At 36.6% G+C, this 27,561-nt stretch overlaps 1 protein-coding gene across 3 annotated transcripts in view; it reads right to left on the bottom strand.

Moving 5' to 3' along the window:
• The window catches only part of AP3B1 (adaptor related protein complex 3 subunit beta 1), a 276,365-nt gene that overhangs the window by 158,136 nt on the left and 90,668 nt on the right, over window positions 1-27,561 (bottom strand). For all 3 annotated transcript variants that reach the window (XM_089909045.1, XM_022594378.3, XM_089909046.1), the window contains one exon: window positions 455-610. In XM_089909045.1, coding sequence (XP_089765171.1) covers window positions 455-610 — 156 coding nt within the window. The remainder of the gene's footprint in view (window positions 1-454; window positions 611-27,561) is intronic.

Raw genomic sequence — 27,561 nt, forward strand, 5'->3', positions numbered from 1 at the left:
TTAGGACCCAAGTAAGGATGATTTTTAGTTATTCCTACCAGCTAAAATTTTTATATGAGGCATTATGCTAGGTGCTTTTACTATATGTTAGTCTCTTCAAAACTCTTATCAGGTAAATACAAATATTATGGACTGATACCAGATTAAGTACTCACAACAACAATCCAGTAGTAGAGAAATATACACAGTCCTCCAGTCAACTGGTAAACATCTTGAACTTATATCTTAGGAAACCAATTAACAAAACCACAAAAAGGAAATGAAGTCCAGTAGGCATACAGCTACCAAACCAAGTAATCCTATTAAAACCTGCTTTTTAGTATATAAACAAAAAAACTAACAAATGCTCCATTAGCACACTCAGAAATAAAGACTTATTTACTGAACTTACATATTTTTAACCACTGTTTTAAAAAAAATCTGTGAATTATTTCTTATAGTGGTTTTTACATACCGCTGCATTCCTGCTCTGAAGCAAAGGCTTTGTACTCCGAATTAAAAGTCTATGGTCTGGATCCATAGTATATGGCTTCTTCCCTTTGTCAGTCTTTTCCTTCTGTTCCTCATCAGAATCATAGAAATCCTTTTCCTTGTCCTCTAGACCATCACCCTACAGGAAAGAAATCCAATCCCAAGATTAGTTCAGACCTGGGACAGCCCAAATATTACACAAAGAAAACTTTTTAAAAAACATTTACAATAATGATAATATTTTACTATAGAATACTACTGTTGAAGCAATTTGAAATTATTATGTTACCTATATGGAAGAAAGGCCTTGCTTTTTCTCATATTTTATGACACAGTAACTGTCTTTTAGTGCAATAGATAATACTTTTATATTATATAGTAAACCTCTGAAAATATTAAATTACCATAGAAATACCCACAGCTGCCCAAAGGGAAAACCTAACCATTAAATTCTAACAAAGCCGAGGATAAGAGACTACCCAAAACCTGAAAACTGTTTCCATAAATTATCAGTCACTCTGTAACTGAATCAAAGGGTCAGAAGAAAGAAGAAAATTGTTTGGACTGCAACACACATAAAAGAAATCATTAATAAAGTTTGACAGGTTAAAAATTGGTAATTAAGCAGATCCCTGTGTTGTCAAGACTCAGCTAGAGATTTATGTGTATCCCTGAGAGTTGATTCTATGTTTTTGTTTTGTACTTTTCATTTGAATTCTTTATTATCTCTGTCAATAAAATCAGCCTATAGGTATTTAGTCCTAAAAATAAATAAACAACAAATGAAAAAAATACACAAAGACAATAATATTTAAGTGGATCCAATGCAACTACCATTTAGAGGTAATTTCTGTTACCAAGTACCTGAAACATACTTTCCACTTCTGGGAAGATGGAATAGATATACTTTTTCCTATTCCTCTTGCTAAGTATAACTAGAAACCCAAGATATTATATATAAAACAAATATAAAAAAGAAAAGACAGAGAAGAAGAAAGACTGGATAGGGATCTCAGGATCCAAAGAATGACACAACAGTGAGTTCCCTGGATTTTCATTTTTACCTCATATATCAAAGACTGGGTGGAAGAGAAGTGGGTAACACAGAAAACCAACAAGTATAGATGAAACAAACCCTCCAAAAGCCTGTTCTCTGTAGCCAAAGGACCAAGAAAGGGAAATGGAAAGTCTAGCAAGACAGAAAACTTTTTAAGAAAATAACTGCTCTAGTGCAGCCAACACTAGAGAAAAAAACCATGACCTTACCCCTAACCCCACCAGCAAAAGCTGACATGCAGAGCCTAGATTTCCACCCCTCCCCACAGGATGTAATAAGAGCCCCGACTTTCCCACTGGGGTGGTATCAGAAAAGGCCAAGATGGAACTGAGACTTTAATCCCCACCAGTTAATGAGGCACCTCCATGGTGGGAAGACCAAGCAGGGAGCTTGGACATCCAAGCCTACCTATCAGTCGAGGTAACTTTATCCCTCCCCACTGGGCTAGTACAAGAGGATGCTTAGTGGACACTTCTCTCAGGACTTGAAACATCACCAGCCAGTGGTTAACAAGGACACACCACTCTGTGGTGTCAGTGGAAGACACATGTGGAACAGTAATGAGGCACTTCTATACCTCCCAACCAGAAAGCTATCAGGGGAATAATAGTGGGGAGCCAGGTCCCACATTCACCCACAGTAATAATGAGCACAATCTACCTGAGATATCAATGGAGGCTGAGTGGGGAACCAGGATTTCTACCATGACCTGGCAGTAATGAGGTGGCATGCACCCCACCCTTCTCTGCTGGAATGGTGTCAAACAAACCAAGCTAAAACTGAAGGCTTGAATAAGATCCATAATCTCATAATATCCAAAACATCCAGGTTTGGGGGAAAAAAAAAAAATCACTCACCATTCCAAGAGCCAGGTAGATCCCAAACTGGATGAAAAAAGATAAACAGTAGATGCCAACACTAAGATGATAGGGATATTAGAGTTATCTAATAAAGATTTTAAAGCAACCATCATAAAAATGTTTCAGTGAGCAACTAGGAACACCCTTGAAACAAATGAAAAACAGAAGGTTTTAGAAAAGAATTATAAAATCTAAACAAAGAAATAGAAGCTATAAAGAAAGACCAACAAGAAAGGTTACAACTGAAAAATACAGGAACCAAAATTAAACAATAAATGGGATCAAAAGCAGTACTGAGAGGACCAGGAAACCATCAGTGAATTAGAACACAGAACAACAGAAATTACCCAATCTGAACAAAAGAGAAGAATGGAGAATGGAATGGAAGACCCATCTGTCTCCTCTCGAAACCCCCAAAAAAGAAATCTTTTTCCATGCAGGAGCTGGTCAGTAGTGATCTTGAAGAGACAGCTGGCAGCGGAAGTCTTACCAAGAGGAATAAATCTTTCCCCAGAGAGGGAACCAGTTAGTGACCCTGAAGAGTCAGGAAACAAGACGGTCCCCAAGAAATAGAGGAAATTCTCTTCCAAGGAGGAGCCACTCAGCAGTGGACCTGAAGAGGCTGCTGCCAGCAGGAGCAGCAGCTCCAAGAAAAATAAAAAGCTCCGAAAGCTGTCCCAGGAAAATTAGAATGGACATTTCCCTAGTAGGGCATAACTTGCAGAGATATTTCCCAACCCATCCCCTATAGTCCAATAAAAATTAAAAACAAACACACGAAGGACAAAGATAAGGGGGGAAAAAATAAAAGAACTTCAGGGACCTGTGGAACTATAACAAAACAGCTAAAATATCCTATCATCTGAACCCTGGAAAGATTCAGATGGTGGGTGGGGCTTACAGAGTACTCCAAGAAATAATGGCTGAAAAATTCCTAAAAATTTGGCAAAAGACCTAAAAGTACAGATGGAATAAAGTGAGTAAATCCTAAACAGGATAAACCCAAAGAAATACAAAACAAGACATATAAGTCAAACTTCTGAGAACTAAAGATGAAGAAAAAGATCTGGAAAGCAGCATTACGGAAAGGACACTTGAGAGGATGAGGTAATGGATCCGGGAGTGTCAGTGACAAGGATGAAAATGCAGGATAGATTCAAGAACTACTTAGAAGCTGAAGTCAACAGGATGCAGCGACTGAACGTGAAGAACAACATCGGGGCACTTAACAAGGATATGCCCCCACTCCCAGCCCGGATGACAAAGCAGGTGATGATACTGCCAGTCAAGGTAATCTTGTCTGGGAGTATCTCTCTTTTGCAAGGCTCCCTGCTAAACAAACATCCTTAAAAGATAGTCCAGAACAAAACCTATCTATGCCATTACACAGAAGAGCAGAAAAAATGAGAAAAACGCATGAAGGATTATCTCCCAAGTGTTTATTTTGTTCATGACTGATCTGCCCCTATTCTTCAAAGTGAACCTTCTTTTTACAATTAACAATTTCCCCCAGCAAAAAAAATTTATAATTTGTGATCTCTAATCATTTTTCCTTCAACATGGCATAGCATTTTTTTAAAAAAACATTTATATAGCTAGGTACAGAGTTCTTAGGGTTGACAACAAAAGCACAGCCCATAAAAGAGAACACTGATAAATTGGATTTCATCAAAATTAAAAACTCCTGTTCCATTAAAAAAAAAAACCTCTTAAGAGGAAGAAAAAAACAAATTACACATTGGCAGAAAATATATGCAACTACATATGAAACAAGGGGCTAGTATCTAGAATATAAAGACCACTCCCAAAACTCAACATTTAAAAAAACAATTCAGTTTAATAAAGGGCAAAAGATATTCTTACGGACTGAACTGTGTATCCCCTAAAATTCACATGTTGAAGCCTCAATGCGACCATATGCTAAAGTTGGGACCTTCAAGGTTAAATCAGATTATATCAGTGGTTCCCTAATCCAATACAACTGGCATCCTTATAAGAAGAGAGAAAGGCATATGAGAACACAGCAAGAAGGCAGCCATCTGCAAGCCAAGGAGAGGAGCCTTGGGAGAAACCAAACCTGCTAACACCTTGACCTTGGACTTCTAGCCTCCTGGAGGAATTGTGAGAAACTACGAGAAATAAATTTCTGTTTATTTAACCAGCCTGTGGTATTTTGTTATGGCAGCTCTAGCAAACTAATACAGACATCAGGAAACGATTATTAAAGGAGATATACAAATGGTAAACAAAGCACATGAAAAGATAATCAACTTCATTAGCTAATAGGGAAATGCAAATTAAAACCACAGCAAGGTGTTTTGTTATGGCATACATATCAGAATGGCTCTCATCTAAAATTAAACTTAAAAATAGTGACACCACCAAATGATAGTAAGGAAGTCCAGGAAAAGGATCACTCATATGCTGGTGGTGAATGTAAAAGGTTACAGTCATTCCAGCAGGTTGTCAGTCTCTTACAGAACTAAACCTGTATTCACCATACAACCCCCAAATTGCACTCTTGGGCATTTATCATTGGGGAAATGGAAATTCTCAAAAAGATCTCTACACAAAATATTCATAGCAGTGTTATTCCTATTAGCCAAAATGGAAACAACACAGATGTCCTTCAATGGATGAATGGTTAAACAACTGGTTAAGCAAATGGTTAAACATCTATGCCATGGAATACCATTCAGAAATAAAAAGAAACAAATGACTGATACACACAGTGCTGATTAATCTCCAGAGAAGTACACTGAACTTGAGAGAGCAAAATTAATCCTAAAAGGTTACATACTGTATGATTCCATTTATATAGCATTCTTGAAATGACAAAATTATAGAGATGGAGAAGAAATTAGTGGTTGCCAGGGGTTAAGGGGGAGCAGGGTTAAGCACAGGGAAGAAAATGGGTTTAACTATAAAATGGTAACATGAAGGATACTTGTGATAGAAATGTTCTGAATCATGACTGTATCAACGTCAATATCAAGGTTGGAATACCTTACTATAGTTTTGCAAGACGTCACCACTGGAGGAAAATGAATAAAGGTTACACCAGACCTCTCTATATTATTTCTTACAACTGCATGTGAATCTACAGTTATCTTAAAAGAGAACATTTAATTAAATAAAATTGAGGAGAAAAAAATCAGTAAATCACTTGAAAGCAATTTGCATATATTTATTGTTAGATAACAATAAAATAAATTATTTAAATTGTTATAGGTTAATATCACTTAATGAATTATGTTTTCCTTGTTAAGTGCTTACAGTTAGGGCACAATCTTTGCTTAAATATCACTGAAAACACTTTTCATCAAAAAATATGACCTTTAGTTTTCTTAGAAGTAAGCATAATATTATCTGAGTGTTTTTTAAATCCACAATAAAAACAAAATCTTAAGAAATTCTCCAAACAAAAGAAACTCACCAAATTTATGCTTTGAAAACAAAAGGCACTTTAAAAGTAATACCCATATTTAAAAGTAAACTATAAATTATAACATTTATCATCTTCTCTGAATACACAATTCAAAACAAATTACTTGTCTCTTAGTGCTTAAAAAAAAAAAAAGGACTATAACTGAGACATACTTTTCTATCAAGGCCAGACTTGAGGGTCTTTCTCCTTTATGGAGTTTCAGACTAAACTTATTCTATTAAGTGCATTAATAAACCAATAAAATGATTCACAAATAATCTCACTCTTTAAGCATAAGCACTCACCTACAATCTTTACTGAACGTTAATCAAACAAATGTTCAAAATATACCTAAAACTAACTGGTATATGATGAAACGGCTGTATTAACACAGCGCTTTCCAGTTCTCCTTCTCTACTAACACTTTATTAAAGTTCAATTACATTATTTTAATAAATATTTGTATTGTTTATTTTACTGTACAAGTATTTAGGATTATGGTAGTAATTACAGTAAAAAGATTATAAAGGAGCATTTTTTTTTCATTAGTATCTTTCCCACATCCAAAGATTTTACAAAGCTATTAAGTAAAACTTCTACAGATTAATGCTTCATGATATGTTTTATTAAAGATCTGTAAATTAATTAACATTTAACATTAAATAAATTAGTATAATTTACTAAAATGAAAGGGATTCTTTGAAACAGTACAAAGTTTTAACAACAGGATTATTGGATAACAAACACGAAGAACATGTTGCTTAATACCTAAAATAATTATTGATATCAATTATTATTTCAAAGTATATTCCCCTCAAAAGAAACTTTCTCTTATACTTTTTATGAAATTTCAATTTGGTTCTATTGCTATGAGAACATCATGGCATGGCTTTTTAGATCTGGCTGCTAATTACTAACTGTATATATACACCAACAGCATAATTCCTTTAGTTTGAATTAAAAGGAAAAAAATTTAAGGACTGATGTTTTCATGAGGTTAATGAAACAAAAGAGATGAGGCTTCCACACAGGATGGGAGCCAATCTCCAATAGCTTTATATCTGAATCTGTGTCACTGCTAGCTGTTTTCTCAGGTTTTCAACTGACAGGAACAGACATTGGCCAAAACAGAATGGAAGCTGGATGCAAACAGCCAGAATGGGTAATACTAGGTCATGCCAGTTCAGTATCGGGGTTGCCTCTATGACCATGTTAAATTACTTGACCTCCCCTTGTCTTAATTTACTCATTTGTAAAATGGAATAAAAGCAGTATCTATATCATGAAAGTGTTCATAAAGATTGATTAGTTTAGTGAAGGTTATATAAGTCCTTAGTGCCTAGTGCATATTAAACACTCAAATAGTAGCTATTAGCATTGCTTTTATTATTAAATTTTTTCTAGAAACTATTACCTCACCGTAAATCAAATATCCCTAGATGCCAAATATGAAGAAAAATTTCCCCCTAAAATTATCCCTCAGAAAAGAAACTGCCTCATATTTGAGAATTTACAAAAATATCATGAGGCTTTTGTACAACTGCTTCATTCTGAACCAAAATGTACTGTCTGGGGAACTCATTACACTGAAACAACTTTAATCAATGCCAGTTATAGATGCTTAAAAGAAGTCACAAACTCCAATGACACAATGTCATTAAAAGTAAGACTTGAAAGATTACTTTTTAAAAACAGGTAATACAGGATTACAGAGTTCTGCTTCTAGAGATAAGCAAATTGGAATAACCCTTATAGCGAGCTAGGGAAGAAAAATGAAACACACCTGTTTGAAGGCACCGAAAAGTTAAAAGAACAGTGATGAATTATGCAGGCAAGATCCAGAAGAAGTAGTAAACCAAGAAATCTGACCGACCTTAGGAATTGTTTTTCCCCCCAAATCATTGTTATTACATAGCAAAAAGCCGAGAGGCCTAAAGAGCTTTTAGCAGATTCACAAAAATTACAGAAGCAAAAGTTGGAGGTCAGGATCCACCAAAACCAAGACTCCTAACTCTCCCTAGTCTTCGGTTTAAAATCCTGAGAGTCTATATCCTAGAGAGTAAAGATGATAAAATTAAAGCCCACCTTTCAATCATGTCAAATCTATAACTGAGGTGATTAAAGGAACTCAGATTGCTGATACCCTTACCTAGTAATATTCCACAAGCAAACCAAACCCATCATCCAAAGCTTCAAACTAGTTCAACAATTTTTCAGAAAGTAAGTAAGGAAACAGGAAGGAAAATAGGGAAGAAAAGGCAGAGTCATTAAGGGTCAGGATATTGTTTCCATCTGGGAGGGAAAGAAGGATATTAAGTGGAAGGTGTCAAAGGAGGGTCTTCTGAAGTATAATTACTGTTTCTTAATCTGAGTACTCGTTACATTGGGGTCTTCAGTTTACAAAAATTCATGAGACCATTTGCTTCTGACACATATACATTATTTCTACTTCAATAAAAAACTTAAAATTATGCATGTAGGAAAAAAAGACAGGAAATTCCCTGGTGGCGCAGTGGTTAAGGATCTGCCTGCCAATGCAGGGGACACAGGTTCGAGCCCTGGCCCGGGAAGATCCCACATGCCGCGGAGTAACTAAGCCTGTGCGCCACAACTACTGAGCCTGCGCTCTACAGCCAGTGAGCCACAACTACTGAGCCCATGCGCTGCAACTACTGAAGCCCGCGTGCCTAGAGCCCACGTTCCACAACAAGGGAAGCCACCTCAATAAGCAGCCTGCACACTGCAACAAAGAGTAGCCCCCCGCTCGCCGCAACCAGAGAAAGCCTGCACAGAGCAACAAAGACCCAGCAGAGCCCCCCCAACCCCCCCGAATAAATAAATAAATAAATAAATAAAATAAACAAGTAAGGTAAACAAGATATAATCAGAAGGATGTTTAGTCTGCTTAAGGATAAATACAGATAAAATAGGTTTCAAAGATGCTGAAATCTATAGAAAAAAATTTCCATTTGCTGAACTTAGTATACTAATTGTACATCATATACCTAAAAAAGGAAGATGAACCAATGTTAATACAGCACCATGTGTATCTGAAAACAATATTTTAGAAATACTTTGTTTTTAATGGAACTGCTTAATTTTTTAATGTATTCTGTACCTTCTAATATATTTCTTATCTAGAAATTGATACAATGCAGTTTCAATTTACACAATACATCTATGAATTTGGAACTAAGTCGAAAGGTCTCCCCTACATAGCTGAAACAGCAGTTATGAAGACTTGAGGTATTATTCTAAGTATAAAGTTCTTATGCAGAGTATATTATGCCTTTAATTTTAACAATTTATCTCCTGATACTCAGATAATATAATGTGTAATGTAGAAAGAAAACAATATTATGTCTTTCATTCTCTATCAAGGGGCTGGAAGACAGAAAATTGTTTTAGAAGTGTTTGCATCAAAAAGGTTTAAAAAAATCAATTATTATATGTATTGTTTGTATTGAGCCTACAGAAATGAGACATTACCATAACGGGGGTTTTTAATGGGTATTAATTAAAATATTTTATATTGTGGCTTATGTTGGCAATTTTTCTAAGCCTCATGGTCATTTAAGTAATGTCACCTTTACTCCAATAAATTACTGATATGATTATTACAAAGAGAACCATTTAACAGCAATCTGACTGATGTAAAAAACATTAATAAACCTGTAAAACCTGCTCTTTTGCACCTTGGAAAATGGCTGGTTCTAAAACTAAGGCAGTTAAAATAAATCTAGATCATCAGGTACTTAAAAAACAAACGAAAACAACTCCCTAAGACCAAAGCTGAAAAATTTTAGCAGTAGAATAATGACAGTATTAGTTCATAACCCAAAGGATAAAATAAATATCTAGGAGTCCATACTTACATAAATAAATGACTAAAAAATAAATAAATGGGAGAGAAAAGTCAAGTCTCCCTTACAGAAGAATTCTGAATAATAATTATGCTAATATCATGTGAATGAGTATTGGAGGCTTAAAATGTAATTTCCATGTCAGCATCCTATCCATATTCCAAGGTGATGAGCATCTCAAACAACCTATACAGAAGTAAAGATGGTTCCCTATGGAAAAGTATTAAATGACTCAAAAAGGAACCCTGGTAATAATAAGGACACAAATACATAAAATCTTTGTGATGAAACTCACGAGTACAAAAAAGTTATATTTATAAATGAAGATTTTTCTGTTATTTAAAATATCAGTATGTGTAGAAAATGAAATTATATACTAGAATAAACAACTTTCTCCATCTTTCTAAAAGAGTGTACATTCAAGCTGAACCAAAAAAAAAAAAAAAAAAAGCTTTAAATCCTCTTATTTGGAAAATGGAGACAGCTTTGCAGTTTCTTTAAAGTGAAGACAGTGTTTTAGAAATACATCCTGAATAGATATGGATGGAATTATATAATATCTTGAATTTCATATGAAATTTGGGATTGAAGTGGGAAGGGGGTTGAGTTAAAGTTGAGAGCAGCCATGAGCTGATGAATGTTGTATCTAGGTGATGTGTACATGAGGATTCATTGGACTCTTAGCCCTATCTTTGTGTATGCTTAAATTTTTCAATAGTTTAACATTTATACAGTGAGTTTCACTTCAAGATCTACTATAAAGCTACAGTAATCAAAATCAAGACAGTGTGGTACTGGTGAAAGAACAGGCAAAGAAATTAATGGTACAGAACAGGGAACCCCAAAATAGACCCACATAAATATACAGTTATTGTATAACTGTATATTGTATAACTGATTTATGACAAAGGAGCAAAGTTAATACAATGGAGAAGAGATCGTCTTTTTTACAAATGGTGCTGAACATCAACATGCAAAAAAAATGAATCTAGACAGACCTACATCATTCACAAAAATTCACTCAAAAAGGATAAGAAACAAATAAGGAACACAAAACTATAAAATTCTAGAATATAACATAGGAGAAAATCTAGATGACCTTGGATATGGGATGACTTTTAGATACAACACCAAAGGCATGACCCATGAAAGAAATAATTGATAAGCTGAACTTCATTAAAATTAAAAAGGTCTGCTCTGCAAAAGATGTCAAGACAAAGACAAGACAAGCCACAGACTTGGAGAAATATTTGGAAAAGATACATCTGATAAAGGGCTGTTATCCAAAATATACAATGAGCTCTTAAAACTCAACAATGAGAAAGCAAACAACTCGATTAGAAAATGGGCCAAGGACTTGAACAGACAACTCATCAAAGAAGATATACAGATGGCAAATAAGCTTATGAAAAGATGTTCAACATCATATGTAATTAGGGAAGTGCAAATTAAAACAAGATACAGGGACTTCCCTGGTGGTCTGGTGGTAAAGAATCCACCTTCTAATGTAGGGGACATGGAGTCAATCCCTGGTCAGGGAACTAAGATCCCACATGCTGCAGGGAAACTAAGTCCACGTGCCACAACTACTGAACTCACGTGCCACAACTACTGAACTCGCACACCACAACGGAAGAGACCGCATGCTGCAACTAAGACCTGACGCAGCCAAAAAATAATAAATAAATATTTTTTAAAAAAAGATACAACTACACACCTATTAGAATGGCCAAACTCCAGGACACTGACAACACTAAATGTTGGCAAGAATGTGGAGCAAAAGGAACACTCATTCATTGCCAGTGGGGACACAAAACAGTACAGCCACTATGAAGGACAATTGGGCAGCTTCTTACAAAATTAAAATATACTCTTATCAAATAGTCTAGCAATCAGAGTCCTTGGTTTATACCAAAATGAGTCCACACAAAAACCTGCACAAGGTTTATAGCAGCTTTATTCATATTTGCCAATTTATAGAGGCAAACAAGATATCCTTCAGCAGGTGAATGGATGAATAAACTGTGGTACATCTAGACAATGGAATGTTATTTGGCCCTAAAAAGAAATGAGTTACAGAGACATGAAAAGACACAGAGCATCCTTAAATGCATATTACTAAGGCAAAGAACTGAAAAAAAAAAAACTATGGAGATAGTAAAAAGACTAGTGATTGCCAGGATTTGTAGGGGAAAGAGGAATGAATAGGCAGGACATAGAGGATTTTTAGGGCAGTGAAACTATTTTGTAAGATATCACAATGGTGGAGGCATGTCATTATACGTTTGTCAAAACCAACAGAATGAACCCCACCAAGAGCAAACCTCAGTGTAAACTATGGACTTCAGGTGATAATGATGTATTAACATATGTTCATTGACTGTAATAAATGTACTACTGTGGTGAAGGATGTTGATAGTCAGGAGGTGGGTGGGGGCAGGGAGTATATGGGAACTCCCTGCATTTTCCACCCTATTTTGTCATAACCTAAAACTTCTCTAAAAAAAAATTAAAACAAAATTTTAAAAGAAACAGTGAGTTTAATATACCTGAGCTATTTCATATGAAAATAGGTCTCCCTCCACTCATGTGTACTGACCACCCCAAACGCTAAAATAAAAACATTAGAATAAAATTAGCTTTTCACCTTGTTCTAAAACATTCACTTTCAGTAAGAGAAATGTTGTTACATTAAATATAAGCTCTATGAAGTCCAAAAAAATTACCTTTTATTTCATAAAGCGTATTTTGGAAAGGCACAGTTTATAAACTTTATTCTTCATCCTGCCATCTCTTTTATTTTATTACCGTGGTGTTTGTCATAGTCGAGAGAAAGATACTGAATGTACCCACTTGTCTTATGAATTCCAAGACAGCCTGGAGGGCACTAGTACCAACTTAAGATTTGTACTAGGACAATACCACGTCTGTTATCTTCTGTGGACACAGACTACTTAAAAGCTACACAGGGGAACACATCATGGCATTGTCATGCCATAAGACACTCATATTAGCAAGCTTGGGCTACTATAACAAAATACCATAGACTGGGTGGCTTAAGCTACAATTTTTCAGTTTTGAAGGCTGGCAAGTCCAAGATCAAGGTATTGGCAGACTCGGTTCCTGGTGAGAACCCACTTCCTAGCTTGCAGCTGGCTGCCTTCTCGCTATGTCTTCACATGGGCAGAGAAAGGAAGCAAGCTCTCTGGTGTGTCATCTTATAAGGGCACTATTCCCATGACGACAACCCCACACTCACCAATCCACTGAAACCGAATTACTTCCCAAAGTCCCTACTTCCAAATACCATCACATTGGGAGTTAGGACTTCAACATGTGGATTTCGGAGGACATAAACATTCAGTCCATAGATGCCACAGCAGTGTATTGGTGGTCCATCTCTCTGACATTGGGTTAGATTTCCCTGACAAGATCACAGTGGGTAGGTGATTGGCAATATCATAAACAATTAAATTATTCAGTATGGATAGCACATGTTTACTTTTTTTAAAAAAGTCATGTTTAATAAATTTTTTAATTTAATATTTTTCTCAAAAAAAGTCTCTTTCCCCCCTGATTAGGCCTATGTAAAACAACACATTATATGAATACTGGTTTGAGACATTTTTTCCTTCCATGAGGTAACTGCTACACTCTTCACTTTACATGTTTTATACTACAGCCCAGTGACCACTATACCACACAGGTGGAAGTATGGGTTTGAGGATCATTGAACACTGAATCTCCCCCAATACATCACAATTATGGAAACACCTGTGCCCACTAACTTTGAGTTGAGCCACTCTGAAAATTCAGAGTGCTCAATTGCCCACAACACTTCTCATTTCTTATGACTGTATGTTCAGCACCAGTATACAGGAAATAAGCTTTCCGAATGCAGTGGTTTCCAAATTTTGTTACTGAGAAATCTGAAGAATCTACATAAGGCATTTTTTCATGTTTCTCTAAAGTAAAATATACTCATGACACAAGTTGATCTTAGGTCTAAGAGTTCTAAGACATGAGAAAGAAGGGTTCCAGTCATTTGAAAACTAATCTCAGTCTAATTACAGGGATAAATAAGAACTGTTTTTTGTTAAGCAGAATGCATTTTAGAGTGGTTCTCACTCAGTCATAAACTACAAAATAAAATTAAGCCCAACCTAGGTAGAACTAATCATAATTCCTCAAGTATTCACTCCCTCCTTACCTAAACCCCTGAAATAAAGAAAATGTATTAAAGAAGGTAAGTGTCTATTGATTTGAAATTGATAAATTTAGTTATCCTTTAGGACATTAAAAAAAAGAGGTTAGAGGGTTAGAGCAGAGGTTTTAAAATACTGGTGGACATTCATGGGGGAGGGGATAAAGCAGTAGTTTGTTTTAATCTTAGGGTGAACTCTAATAGTTAAATAGAAAAAACAAAAGCAAAAATCTGTACTCTAGATAAAGTGGGGGTAGGAAACTAGGGCTCTAAGAAACAACAGTTAAAAATTTTTAAAAAGCAAATAATCTAGGTTATGAAAAACTTTTCATATAAAACATAAAATTTTGTACAGGGACTGTTTCTTCTTCATTAATCCCCAAATATTTATATATCTAAATTAAATAATGCCCTTTGAGTCACTAGAAAAACATATATAAACAAGTTGTTTTAAAAATAATATGAGGATAACTACTAGAAGTTAAAGCTAAAAGAGTTAGAACTAGTTGCATCTGGAGAGTAGGAACTGGAGGTGTAAAAAGGAAGGACATATATTTACTATACATCCCAGTAATTCCACTCCTAGAGAAATGAAAACATTTTATGTCCAAACAAAGACTTGTGGCACTGGAGGCCAAGGTCACAGCTCCATGGATGTACAGGAAATTCAGAGTTTAAGCATAAGCAAGTACAATCTTTGCCGAGAAGACATAGCGACAGATAGATGTATATATATGTAACATCTTTTGTGTGTGTGTTACAGAATTATGTTAAAGAAATTAAGAGAAAAAAGTTTAATTTTTAATATTTACCTACATATATATCATTTCTATCATTCTTTATTCCTTTCTATAGTTATAAATTACCATCTATCATCATTTCTCTTCAACCTAAACAACTTCTTGCAGTATCTCTTGTAATACAATTCTACATATCAATTTTTCAATTTAGTTCATCTGAAAACTTCTTCATTCCATCTTTATTTTTAAAGAATGTTTCTGTTCAATATAGAATTCTCTGTTGACAGATTTCTCTCAACAATTTAAAGATGACATTCCATTGTTTCCTAGACTCCATTGTTTCTTATCAGCAGTTAGACATAATCATTGTTTCTCTGTATATAATGCATTGTTTCTCTCTGTCTGCTTTCAAGATTTTCTCTTTCCCCTTTGATTTCAGAAGTTTGACTATGATGTACCTAGGTGTGACATTTTAATATTTTGCCTGGGAATTTGATGTGTTTCCTGGATCTGTACACTTGGTTTTTTCCCCCCTTAAACTAAACTTGAAATTTTTTAAGCTTTTATTTCTTCAGGTATTATTTCTACTCCATTCACCCTTTTCTCTCATTTTGGGACTTCAATTACAAGTATTTTATTCTGTTTCATATTGTTCCACATGGTCTGAGACTGTTCACTTTTCTTCGCTTGCTTTTCTCTTTGTTCTTCAGAATGAATAATTTCTATTAATCTATCTTCAGGTTTCTTAACACTTTTACAGCCTCCTCCTGGCTATTAAGCCTATCTAGCTTATTTTTCATTTAATCATTGTGTTTTTCAGCCCTAGAATTTCCATTTCGTTCTTTCTTATAGTGTCTTTCCTGTTAAGATTCATTTATTCAATCAATACAACTATGTTGCTTTTTACTATTTTTGCCATATATATATAATATATATATAATAGCTGCATTATTTGTCTGATAATTGCCTCTTCTTGATTATCTTTCTATTGCCTACTTTTTCTCTTCAGCATTAGTTATTTTTTTGTTTCTCATGTCTGCTGATTTTTTCAAATTGTATTCTGAATATTATCAACCATACACTATAAATTCTTCCTTGTGTTGCATTCCTCTGAAGTGTATTAATATTTGTTTTAGCAGGCATCTTACTGGTTTCAAACTCCAAACTCTGTGTATCCTAATACGACCAGCAAGTGAAATCTCCATTTAGTTTCCAGTTGCTTTTTTTTTGCTAGACACACTGGAGTCTTCACACATGGAGAGTTGGTCAGCCAATGACTTGAATGGTGTTTACATGCATTTCCAGGGGTGCACCCTCCTGTGGTTCCCACACCTTTCTGGAATTTCTCCCCAAACGTTTTAGGTATTCTGCCAGCCTTGAAGTCTGTTCTCTAATACCTAGGTAAGTGAGGCTGTAACTTTTTCCATTTTTATATGGGATAGGGGAATTCCCCCAGGCAAAAACCTGCAAACTCACACCTTGAAATTTCAGTCCTTCATGTGTAGAGTCCTCTCTAGTTTTGCCTACTTTTGATCATCCTATAGTACACCTTTAGCTGCTATTTTTCAAAATAATTTCCCAGAGAGTTAATCTGATCAAGGTATTCCATCAATGGAAGCGGAAACTATAAGTCCATGAAGTACATCTCAGCCGCAGGTCAGATGTCTTCATGCTTTTTATGTGAAAGTAAACTTTTCTCATACAGTCCTCTATACCCCACTTTCGTCATATTTCCCATTACTTCACATTAGCCAGAATTGTGTTATACGCCCATTCCTAAACCTATCACCTACAAGGGGAATGTAATTAACATTAGTCTAGTTTAGGTTGGGAAGCAACATGGCTTCTGCAAAGACACCTGGGTGCTCAATCCCTGTAGAACATCTGTCTGCAAGGAAGAACTTTTTGCATAGGGGTTGTCTGCTGGAGACAATCAACAGTGTCTGCCACATTCTCTATACCACCTAGACAACAATGCACTAGCAGAATCTGTCTGACGTAACCATTTTGGAACTCTGGAGTCTATCAAAGGCTTGCAGCTTCCAGTAGGACTGCAGTAATTTTAAGATATGTATCAGAAACTTAAAGTCTTGTACATATACAGCTAAATGAATAATAGAATAGAATAAAATTGACTGTTTTAAATTACCACATTATTAGATTACATAAAATCATAATCTTTTCTGAGATGAATATAGAAAACTACTAAGCAGCAAAATCACAAATTTAAAAATTAAATAACTGACTTGTCAGAGATAAATTCAATATTAATCATATTTACTCCTTTATGCTACAGTAATAAGACTAACACAGAGAAAAATATAAGGAAATAAATGGACTATAAGGTCAAGAAAACAAAATGATATAAATATCCATAACAAAATGTTAAGGAGAAAAGCACAGTGGAAAAAGGACAGACATCAGAGGAGAGCAGCAGAATTCATCACATTTCTTAACATCTTAAGCTCTAATTTTCTGCTCCTAAAAGTCATTTAGTACCCGTTAAAATTCATAAAATACTTTTAATACTGTGAACATTTTGGGGCTACTAGGTAAATATGGTGAGAGAAAGACAGAAAACAGAATTTCTTTCCCCAATATAAATAATATGCAGAAAATAAAAAATTAAAACTAGCAAAAATAAGTCAGTGGAGAAAGAAACAAGAAGAGGGTCACAATCTAATGGCATAAACATTTTTATAAGTATATTTTAAAAAGAAAAGACTCTAGAAAAACATATTCCTCACTTCTTGAAAATGTTCATGATTAACTCTTGCCTGCTAGACAGAAGAAAACTGAGGGGTTACTCTTACCTTTCATCCTACTTGGGGTGGTGGGGTGGTGAGGGAGGTTGGCAGTGGAAACAGGTGGTGAGGAGAAGCAGGTGGGAGAGTAAACAACAAGCCTGTCTCTCTCTGAAAGAACTGATGACTCTGGGGCAACACTGCCCAATAGAAAATTCTGTGATATCGGAAACATTTTATATCACACTATCCAGTACAGTAGGCACTAGCCTCGCATGACTACTGAAGCCTTAATGTGGGGCCAGTGCAACTGAGGAAGTGATTTTCAATTTCACTTAATTTAAGTTTAAATAGCCACATGTGGCTAGCAATTACCATATTGGACAGGAGAATTCCTGGGTTAAACAATGAATAAATAAGAACAGTTTAAAGGTCAAGAAAATTTCTCCATGGGAACAAAGTAGGTGGCATCAATGTCACTATAGGACATTTAAGAAAGTTCCCGAGACTTAAGGGGAAGATGGCGGAAGAGTAAGACGCGGAGATCACCTTCCTCCCCACAGATACACCAGAAATACATCTACACGTGGAACAACTCCTACAGAAAACCTACTGAACGCTGTCAAAAGACCTCAGACCTCCCAAAAGGCAAGAAACTCCCCACGTACCTGGGTAGGGCAAAAGAAAAATGAAACAACAGAGACAAAAGAATAAGGACGGGTCCTGCACCAGTGGGAGGGAGCTGTGAAGGAGGAAGGGTTTACACACACTAGGAGCCCCTTCGCGGGCGGAGACTGCGGGTGGCGGAAGGGGGAAGCTTCGTAGCCACGGAGGAGAGCGCAGCCACAGGGGTGCGCAGGGCAAAGCGGAGAGATTCCCGCACAGAGGATTGGTGCACACTAGCACTCACCAGACCGAGAGGCTTGTCTGCTCACACGCCGGGGCGGGGGGAGCTGAGCGCAGGGAGAGGACTGGGGTTGGCGGCGTGAACACAGCCTGCAGGGGATTAGTGCACCACGGCTAGCCAGCAGGGAGTCCAGGGAAAAGTCTAGACCTGCTGAAGAGGCAAGAGACTTTTTCTTCCTCTTTGTTTCCTGGTGCGCGAGGAGAAGGAATTAAGAGCTCTGCTTAAAGAAGCTGCAGAGACGGGCGCGAGCCGCGGCTAACAGCGCGGACCCCAGAGACGGGCATGAGACGCTAAGGCTGCTGCTGCCACCACCAAGAAGACTGTGTGCGAGCACAGGTCACTATCTACACCTCCCTTCCGGGAGCCTGTTTAGGCCGCCACTGCCAGGGTCCCGTGATCCAGGGACAACCTCCTCGGGAGAACGCACGGCGCGCCTCGGGCCGGTGAAACGTCCCACTGGCCTCTGTCGCCGCAGGCTCACCCCGCATCCGTACCCCTCCCTCCCCTCGGCCTGAGTGAGCCAGAGTCCCCGAAGCAGCTGCTCCTTTAACCCCGTCCTGTCTGAGCGAAGAACAGACGCCCTCCGGCAACCTACACCCAGAGGTAAGGCCAAATCCAAAGCTGAGCCCCGGGAACTCTGTGAACCATAGAAGACAAAGGGAAATCTCTCCCAGAAGCCTCAGAAGCAGCAGATTAAAGCTCCACAAACAACTTGTACCCTGCATCTGCTGAATACATGAATAGACAACGAATCATCTCAAATTGAGGAGGTGGACTTTGAGAGCAAGATTTATTATTTTTTCCCCTTTTCGCCTTTTTGTGAGTGTGTATGTGTGTTTCTGTGGGAGATTTTGTCTGTATAGCTTTGCTTTCACCATTTGTCCTAGGGTTCTATCCATCCGTTTTTTTGTTTCTTTGCTTTTTGTTTTTAATTTTTTTCTTAATAATTATTTTTATTTTAATAACTTTATTTTATTTAATCTTTCTTTATTTTACTTTATCCTCTTTCCTCTTCCTTCCTCCCTCCCTCCCTCCTTCCCTCTCTCTCTCTCTCTCTTTCTTTCTTTCTTTCTACTTTTTCTCCCTTTTATTCTCAGCCGTGGGGATGAAAGGCTGTTGGTGCTGCAGCCAGGAGTCAGTGCTGTGCCTCTGAGGTGGGAGAGCCAACTTCAGTACACTGGTCCACAAGAGACCTCCCAGCTCCACGTAATATCAAACGGCGAAAATCTCCCAGAGATCTCCATCTCAACACCAGCACCCAGCTTCACTCAACGAGCAGCAAGCTACAGTGCTGGACACCCTATGCAAAACAACTAGAAAGACAGGAACACAACCCCACCCATTAGCAGAGAGGCTGCCTAAAATCATAATAAGTACACAGACACCACAAGACACACCACCAGACATGGACCTGCCCACCAGAAAGACAAGATTCAGCCTCATCCACCAGAACACAGGCACTAGTCCCCTCCACCAGGAAGCCTACACAACCCACTGAACCAACTTTAGCCACTGGGGGCAGACACCAAAAACAACGGGAACTATGAACCTGCAGCCTGCAAAAAGGAGACCCCAAACACAGTAAGATAAGCAAAATGAGAAGACAGAAAAACACACAGCAGATGAAGGAGCAAGATAAAAACCCACCAGACCTAACAAATGAAGAGGAAATAGGCAGTCTACCTGAAAAAGAATTCAGAATAATGATAGTAAAGATGATCCAAAATCTTGGAAATAGAATAGAGAAAATGCAAGAAATATTTAACAAGACCTAGAAGAATTAAGGATGAAACAAGCAATGAAGAACAACACAATAAATGAAATTAAAAATACTCTAGATGGGATCAATAGCAGAATAACTGAGGCAGAAGAACGGATAAGTGAACTGGAAGATAAAATAGTGGAAATAACCACTGCATAGCACAATAAAGAAAAAAGAATGAAAAGAAGTGAGGACAGTCACAGAGACCTCTAGGACAACATTAAACACAACAACATTCGAATTATAGGGGTTCCAGAAGAAGAAGAGAAAAAGAAAAGGACTGAGAAAATATTTGAAGAGATTATAGTTGAAAACTTCCCTAATATGGGAAAGGAAATAGTTAATCAAGTCCAGGGAGCACACAGAGTCCCATACAGGATAAATCCAAGGAGAAATACACCACAACACATATTAATTAAACTGTCAAAAATTAAATACAAAGAAAACATATTAAAAGCAGCAAGGGAAAAGCAACAAATAACACAGAAGGGAATCCCCATAAGGCTAACAGCTGATCTTTCAGCAGAAACTCTGCAAGCCAGAAGGGACAGGCAGGACATATTTAAAGTCACGAAGGAGAAAAACCTGCAACCAAGATTACTCTACCCAGCAAGGATCTCATTCAGATTTGGTGGAGAAATTAAAACCTTTACAGACAAGCAAAAGCTGAGAGAGTTCAGCACCACCAAACCAGCTTTACAACAAATGCTAAAGGATCTTCTCTAGGCAAGAAACACAAGAGAAGGAAAAGACATACAATAACAAACCCAAAACAATTAAGAAAATGGGAAATAGAACTTACATATCAATAATTACCTTAAATGTAAATGGATTAAATGCTCCAACCAAAAGACACAGATTGGCTGAATGGATACAAAAACAAGACCCATATATATGCTGTCTACAAGAGACCCACTTCAGACCTAGAGACACATACAGACTGAAAGTGAGGGGATGGAAAAAGATATTCCATGCAAATGGAAACCAAAAGGAGGCTGAAGTAGCAATTCTCATTTCAGACAAAATAGACTTTAAAATAAAGACTATTAGAAGAGACAAAGAAGGTCACTACATAATGATCAAGGGATCGATCCAAGAAGAAGATATAAGAATTGTAAATATTTATGCACCCAACATAGGAGCACCTCAATACATACAGCAAATACTAACAGCCATAAAAGGGGAAATCGACAGTAACACATTCATAGTAGGGGACTTTAACACCCCACTTTCACCAATGGACAGATCATTCAAAATGAAAATAAATAAGAAAACACAAGTTTTAAATGACACATTAAACAAGACGGACTTAATTGATATTTATAGGACATTCCATCCAAAAACAACAGAATACACATTTTTCTCAAGTGCTCATGGAACATTCTCCAGGATAGATCATATCTTGGGTCACAAATCAAGCCTTGGTAAATTTAAGAAAACTGAAATTTTATCAAGTATCTTTTCTGACCACAACACTATGAGACTAGATATCAATTATAGGAAAAGATCTGTAAAAAACACAAACACATGGAGGCTAAACAATACATTACTTAATAACGAAGTGATCACTGAAGAAATCAAACAGGAAATCAAAAACTACCTAGAAACAAATGACAACGGAGACATGACGACCCAAAACCTATGGGATGCAGCAAAAGCAGTTCTAAGAGGGAAGTTTATAGCAGTACAATCCTACCTTAAGAAACAGGAAACATCTCGAAAAAACAACCTAAACTTGCACCTAAAGCAATTAGAGAAAGAAGAACAAAAAAACCCCAAAGTTAGCAGAAGGAAAGAAATCATAAAGATCAGATTAGAAATAAATGAAAAAGAAATGAAGGAAACGATAGCAAAGATCAATAAAACTAAAAGCTGGCTCTTTGAGAAGATAAACAAAATTGATAAACCATTAGCCAGACTCATCAAGAAAAAAGGGAAAAGACTCAAATCAATAGAACTAGAAATGAAAAAGGAGAAGTAACAAATGACACTGCAGAAATACAAAAGATCATGAGAGATTACTACAGGCAACTCTATGCCAATAAAATGGACAACCTGGAAAAAATGGACAAATTCTTAGAAATGCACAACCTGCCAAGACTGAATCCAGAAGAAATAGAAATTATGAACAGACCAATCACAAGCACTGAAATTGAAACTGTGATTAAAAATCTTCCAACAAACAAAAGCCCAGGACCAGATGGCTTCACAGGTGAATTCTATCAAACATTTAGAGAAGAGCTAACACCTATCCTTCTCAAACTCTTCCAAAATACAGCAGAGGGAGGAACACTCCCAAACTCATTCTATGAGGCCACCATCACCTTGATACCAAAACCAGAGAAGGATGCCACAAAGAAAGAAAACTATAGGCCGATATCACTGATGAACATAGATGGAAAAATCCTCAACAAAACACTAGCAAACGGAATCCAACAGCACATTAAAAGGATCATACACCATGATCAAGAGGGGTTTATTCCAGGAATGTAAGGATTCTTCAATATATGCAAATCAATCAACGTGATACACCATATTAACAAACTGAAGGAGAAAAACCATATGATCATCTCAATAAATGCAGAGAAAGCTTTCAACAAATTTCAACACCCATTTATGATAAAAACCCTACAGAAAGTAGGCATAGAAGGAACTTTCCTCAACATAATAAAGGCCATATATCATAAACCCACAGCCAACATCGTGCTCAATGGTGAAAAACTGAAAGCATTTCCACTAAGATCAGGAACAAGACAAGGTTGCCCACTCTAACCACTCTTATTCAACATAGTTTTGGAAGTTTTAGCCACAGCAATCAGAGAAGAAAAGGAAATAAAAGAAATCCAAATTGGAAAAGAAGAAGCAAAGCTGTCACTGTTTGCAGATGACATGATACTATACATAGAGAATCCTAAAGATGCTACCAGAAAACTACTAGAGCTAATCAATGAATTTGGGAAAGTAGCAGGATACAAAATTAACGCACAGAAATCTCTTGCATTCCTATACATTAATGATGAAAAATCTGAAAGTGAAATCAAGAAAACACTCCCATTTACCACTGCAACAAAAAGAATAAAATATATAGGAATAAACCTACCTAAGGAGACAAAAGACCTGTATGCAGAAAATTATAAGACACTGATGAAAGAAATTAACGATGATACAAACAGACGGAGAGATATACCATGTTCTTAGATTGGAAGAATCAACATTGTGAAAATGACTCTACTACCCAAAGCAATCTACAGATCCAATGCAATCCCTATCAAACTACCACTGGCATTTTTCACAGAACTAGAACAAAAAATTTCACAATTTGTATGGAAACACAAAAGACCCCGAATAGCCAAAGCAATCTTGAGAACGAAAAACGGAGCTGGAGAAATCTGGCTCCTTGACTTCAGACTATACTACAAAGCTACAGTAATCAAGACAGTATGGTACTGGCACAAAAACAGAAATATAGATCAATGGAATAGGATAGAAAGCCCAGAGATAAACCCACGCACATATGGTCACCTTATCTTTGATCAAGGAGGCAGGAATGTACAGTGGAGAAAGGACAGCCTCTTCAAGAAGTGGTGCTGGGAAAACTGGACAGGTATATGTAAAAGTATGAGATTAGATCACTCCCTAACACCATACACAAAAATAAGCTCAAAATGGATTAAAGACCTAAATGTAAGGCCAGAAACTATCAAACTCTTAGAGGAAAACATAGGCAGAACACTTTATGACATAAATCACAGCAAGATCCTTTTTGACCCACCTCCTAGAGAAATGGAAATAAAAACAAAAATAAACAAATGGGACCTAATGAAACTTCAAAGCTTTTGCACAGCAAAGGAAACAATAAACAAGACCAAAAGACAACCCTCAGAATGGGAGAAAATATTTGTAAATGAAGCAACTGACAAAGGATTAATCTCCAAAATTTACAAGCAGCTCATGCAGCTCAATAACAAAAAAACAAACCCAATTCAAAAATGGGCAGAAGACCTAAACAGACATTTCTCCAAAGAAGATATACAGACTGCCAACAAACACATGAAAGAATGCTCAACATCATTAATCATTAGAGCGATGCAAATCAAAACTACAATGAGATATCATCTCACACCAGTCAGAATGGCCATCATCAAAAAATCTAGAAACAATAAATGCTGGAGAGGGTGTGGAGAAAAGGGAACACTGTTGCACTGCTGGTGGGAATGTGAATTGGTACAGCCACTATGGAGAACAGTATGGAGGTTCCTTAAAAAACTAAAAATAGAACTACCATATGACCCAGCAATCCCACTCCTGGGCATATACCCTGAGAAAACCATAATTCAAAGAGTCATGTACCAAAATGTTCATTGCAGCTCTATTTACAATAGCCAGGAGATGGAAACAACCTAAGTGTCCATCATTGGATGAATGGAAAAAGAAGATGTGGCACATATATACAATGGAATATTACTCAGCCATAAAAAAGAAACGAAATTGAGCTATTTGTAATGAGGTGGATGGACCTAGAGTCTGTCATACAGAGTGAAGTAAGTCAGAAAGAGAAAGACAAATACCGTATGCTAACACATATATATGGAATTTAAGGGAAAAAAATGTCATGAAGAACCTAGGGGTAAGACAGGAATAAAGACACAGACGTACTAGAGAATGGACTTGAGGATATGTGGAGGGGGAAGGACAAGCTGTGACAAAGCGAGAGAGTGGCATGGACATATATACACTACCAAACGTAAAACAGACAGCTAGTGGGAAGCAGCCAGCATAGCACAGGGAGATCAGCACGGTGCTTTGTGACCACCTAGATAGGTATAGGGAGGGTGGGAGGGAGGGAGACGCAAGAGGGAAGAGATATGGGAACATATGTATATGTATAACTGATTCACTTTGTTATAAAGCAGAAACTAGCACACCATTGTAAAGCAATTATACTCCAATAAAGATGTAAAAAAAAAAAGTAAAAAAAAAAAAACAACAGTTACTGCCAGCTGTTACTGCTGCATTCAGATCTTCCTGGATTTTTAAAAAGTTTATCTCAGGGACTTCCCTGGTGGTCCCGTGGGTAAGACTCTGCACTCCCAGTGCAGGGGGCCCAGTTCGATCTCTGGTCGGGGAACTAGATTCCATATGCAAGCCACAACTAATAGTCCGCATGCCTCAACTTAGAAGCCCACATGCCGCAATGAAGATCCTAGATGCCGCAACTAAGACCCAGCATAGCCAAAAATAAATAATAAATAAAATTTTTTAATGTAAATAAAAAAGGTTCCCGAAGAAGTGCTCAAGTATTCTAAAAAGTATTCCATCTCTGCTAAGACTTTATTTACTATCCCACAAATTACTCCTTTCCCCAAATGCCCTAAGGCTACTAAAGCAAAAAGGAATAAGGCACAAAATACCCACAATCAGATTGAAACTGAGAGGAAGAAACAAACTGCCTTTAGGTGTGCTGGGACAGAATTAAGAAGTCACACTATATCAGAACAAATAAAATGTCTATACCAGCACTTCCCAAGTAGTTGCAATATGAAAAGTGCATAATAACTGTGCAATACATTCACAGCACAAAAGAGGGAAGAAAAAGAAAAAGCAAAAAATAAAGAAATCATTCTGGAAGAAAATCCTCCATATATGAAAAGAAATTCTCCAGCAAGTTACTAAGAACATGAACTCAAAAAAACCACATGTTCGAACCACAGAATAAAGGAAATATAAGATTTAAACCTGAGTAAAGAAAGTTAAAGATGAAAGCCGTATCATTACCAAATTAAATAAAAACTATAAATAACAGATTAGATCACTGAAAATCAAATTACTGACAGAAAAAAAAAAGACTGGAGATAAAGGAATGCAAATAAAAAGACAAACATTAAAGCAATTTTTTAAAGAGGTGAAAGATACAGTAGGCAAAGATTATAAAATAGAATAATTGGTATTCCTGAAGCATATAATTGACAAATGGAGTAAGAAAATAAGTTTCAATATCAAATTTTAAAATTCAAACATAAAAGGCAATTCCCTAAACTAAAGGAAGAAGTGAATATACAGAGCATATAGAATGATCCACACTGAGAGGCAACCTTGCTAATCTTCAAACTATTTTAAGAAAAAAAAAACAGATTTTTGAGGACACAAACAAAAAAATCAAGTTACCTGCAAAAAAGAAAAATCTGTGGCTACAGAGCTCTCAAAAGGTATCCCAACATTTATATCCAACCAAGAAGTCAAGTGTAAAAGTAGCAAGACATTTCAAACATATAAGACCTAAAAGAATACTGATGCAAGAGTCCAGGCAAAATATCAAGTGTGAGAGTGACACTGCAAAGTCTCGAAATTTTACCTCTAATCTACCCATTCTTAAGAAGGTACTGCAAGATATTCTCCATCCAGGAAGACCAAAAAAGAAGACACTAGGGAGACGAAGGCCTAAGAAATAGAGGATTTAACACAGAAAAGAGAAGAAATTATGTTCCAGAGCAACAGCTGTGTAGCAAGCCTAGCAAGCAATCAGGTTAGAAAAGGAGGGTAAAGCCTCCAGGAGAATGTCTCCTGGAAGAGTATGAAGTTATTGGAATACTGGATATATGACAACAGTACTAACTAGGACTGTGTTCAGCTATATATAACAGAAATATCAAGTTGTCCATAAGGAGAACATTTTTTTTTTTCTCAGTACCATCTACTTTCAGAGTGTGGCTTCATCCTCATGCTTGCAAAATGGCTGCTGTACCTCTAATCATCACACATACATTCCAAGAAGAAACAATGAAAAAAGGCAAAGGGTAAAATATATATGTCAAGTAAGCCTGTCAGAAAAATAATAGCTGTCCTAGAATCTCTGCCAGAATATTTCTACAACTATCTCAATTTCTACAACTGGGTCATATAGCCATTTCCGACTCCAAGGGTGTTTGAGGAAGTTGGTTATTTTTAACTAGACTTATCACTACTCTGAACAAAAACCAGGATTCTGTTATTTAATAAGTGGAGTTGGAGAACTGATATTAGATAGGCAACTAGTAGTGTCTCAACAACTGCCTATAAAATAATATTTGGAGAGGATTTAATTTTCTGATGGAGAATTTGGAGTGCTTTTGTAATAGTGACATGATAAACTAGGCAAATTAAAAATGAGGCAATTTTTGATTCCAGGAAGAACTTAAAGTTCCACAAAAAAGGAGATGAAAATGTTACTATACAGTATAAATAACATTCATAGTCATAATTAAATGAACAATAAACACTGGTTGAAAAATTGTAATACAATTAAATTGCAAAGATGGAACAGGGAAAATGGAAGCATACGGTAATACAATAGAAGAATGCTAAATCCTCCATTTCTATAATTGGAAGTCATGTCTAAAATTGATAAATCAAGAAACAGCAATATATGTATATTACTCAGAAATGGAGAAAGTTAAATGCATACACATACACAAAAGCCTACAAGGATTTGAAGGAGCTAATTCAGGCATGGGAAAGGTGGGATAGGAAAATATTGTTTCTTGTAAGCC

This window comes from Delphinapterus leucas, chromosome 3 (genome assembly GCF_059928025.1).
Source record: "Delphinapterus leucas isolate spDelLeu-1000000601 "Yukka" chromosome 3, BTC_Dleu_Yukka2, whole genome shotgun sequence".
Lineage (NCBI taxonomy): Eukaryota > Metazoa > Chordata > Mammalia > Artiodactyla > Monodontidae > Delphinapterus > Delphinapterus leucas.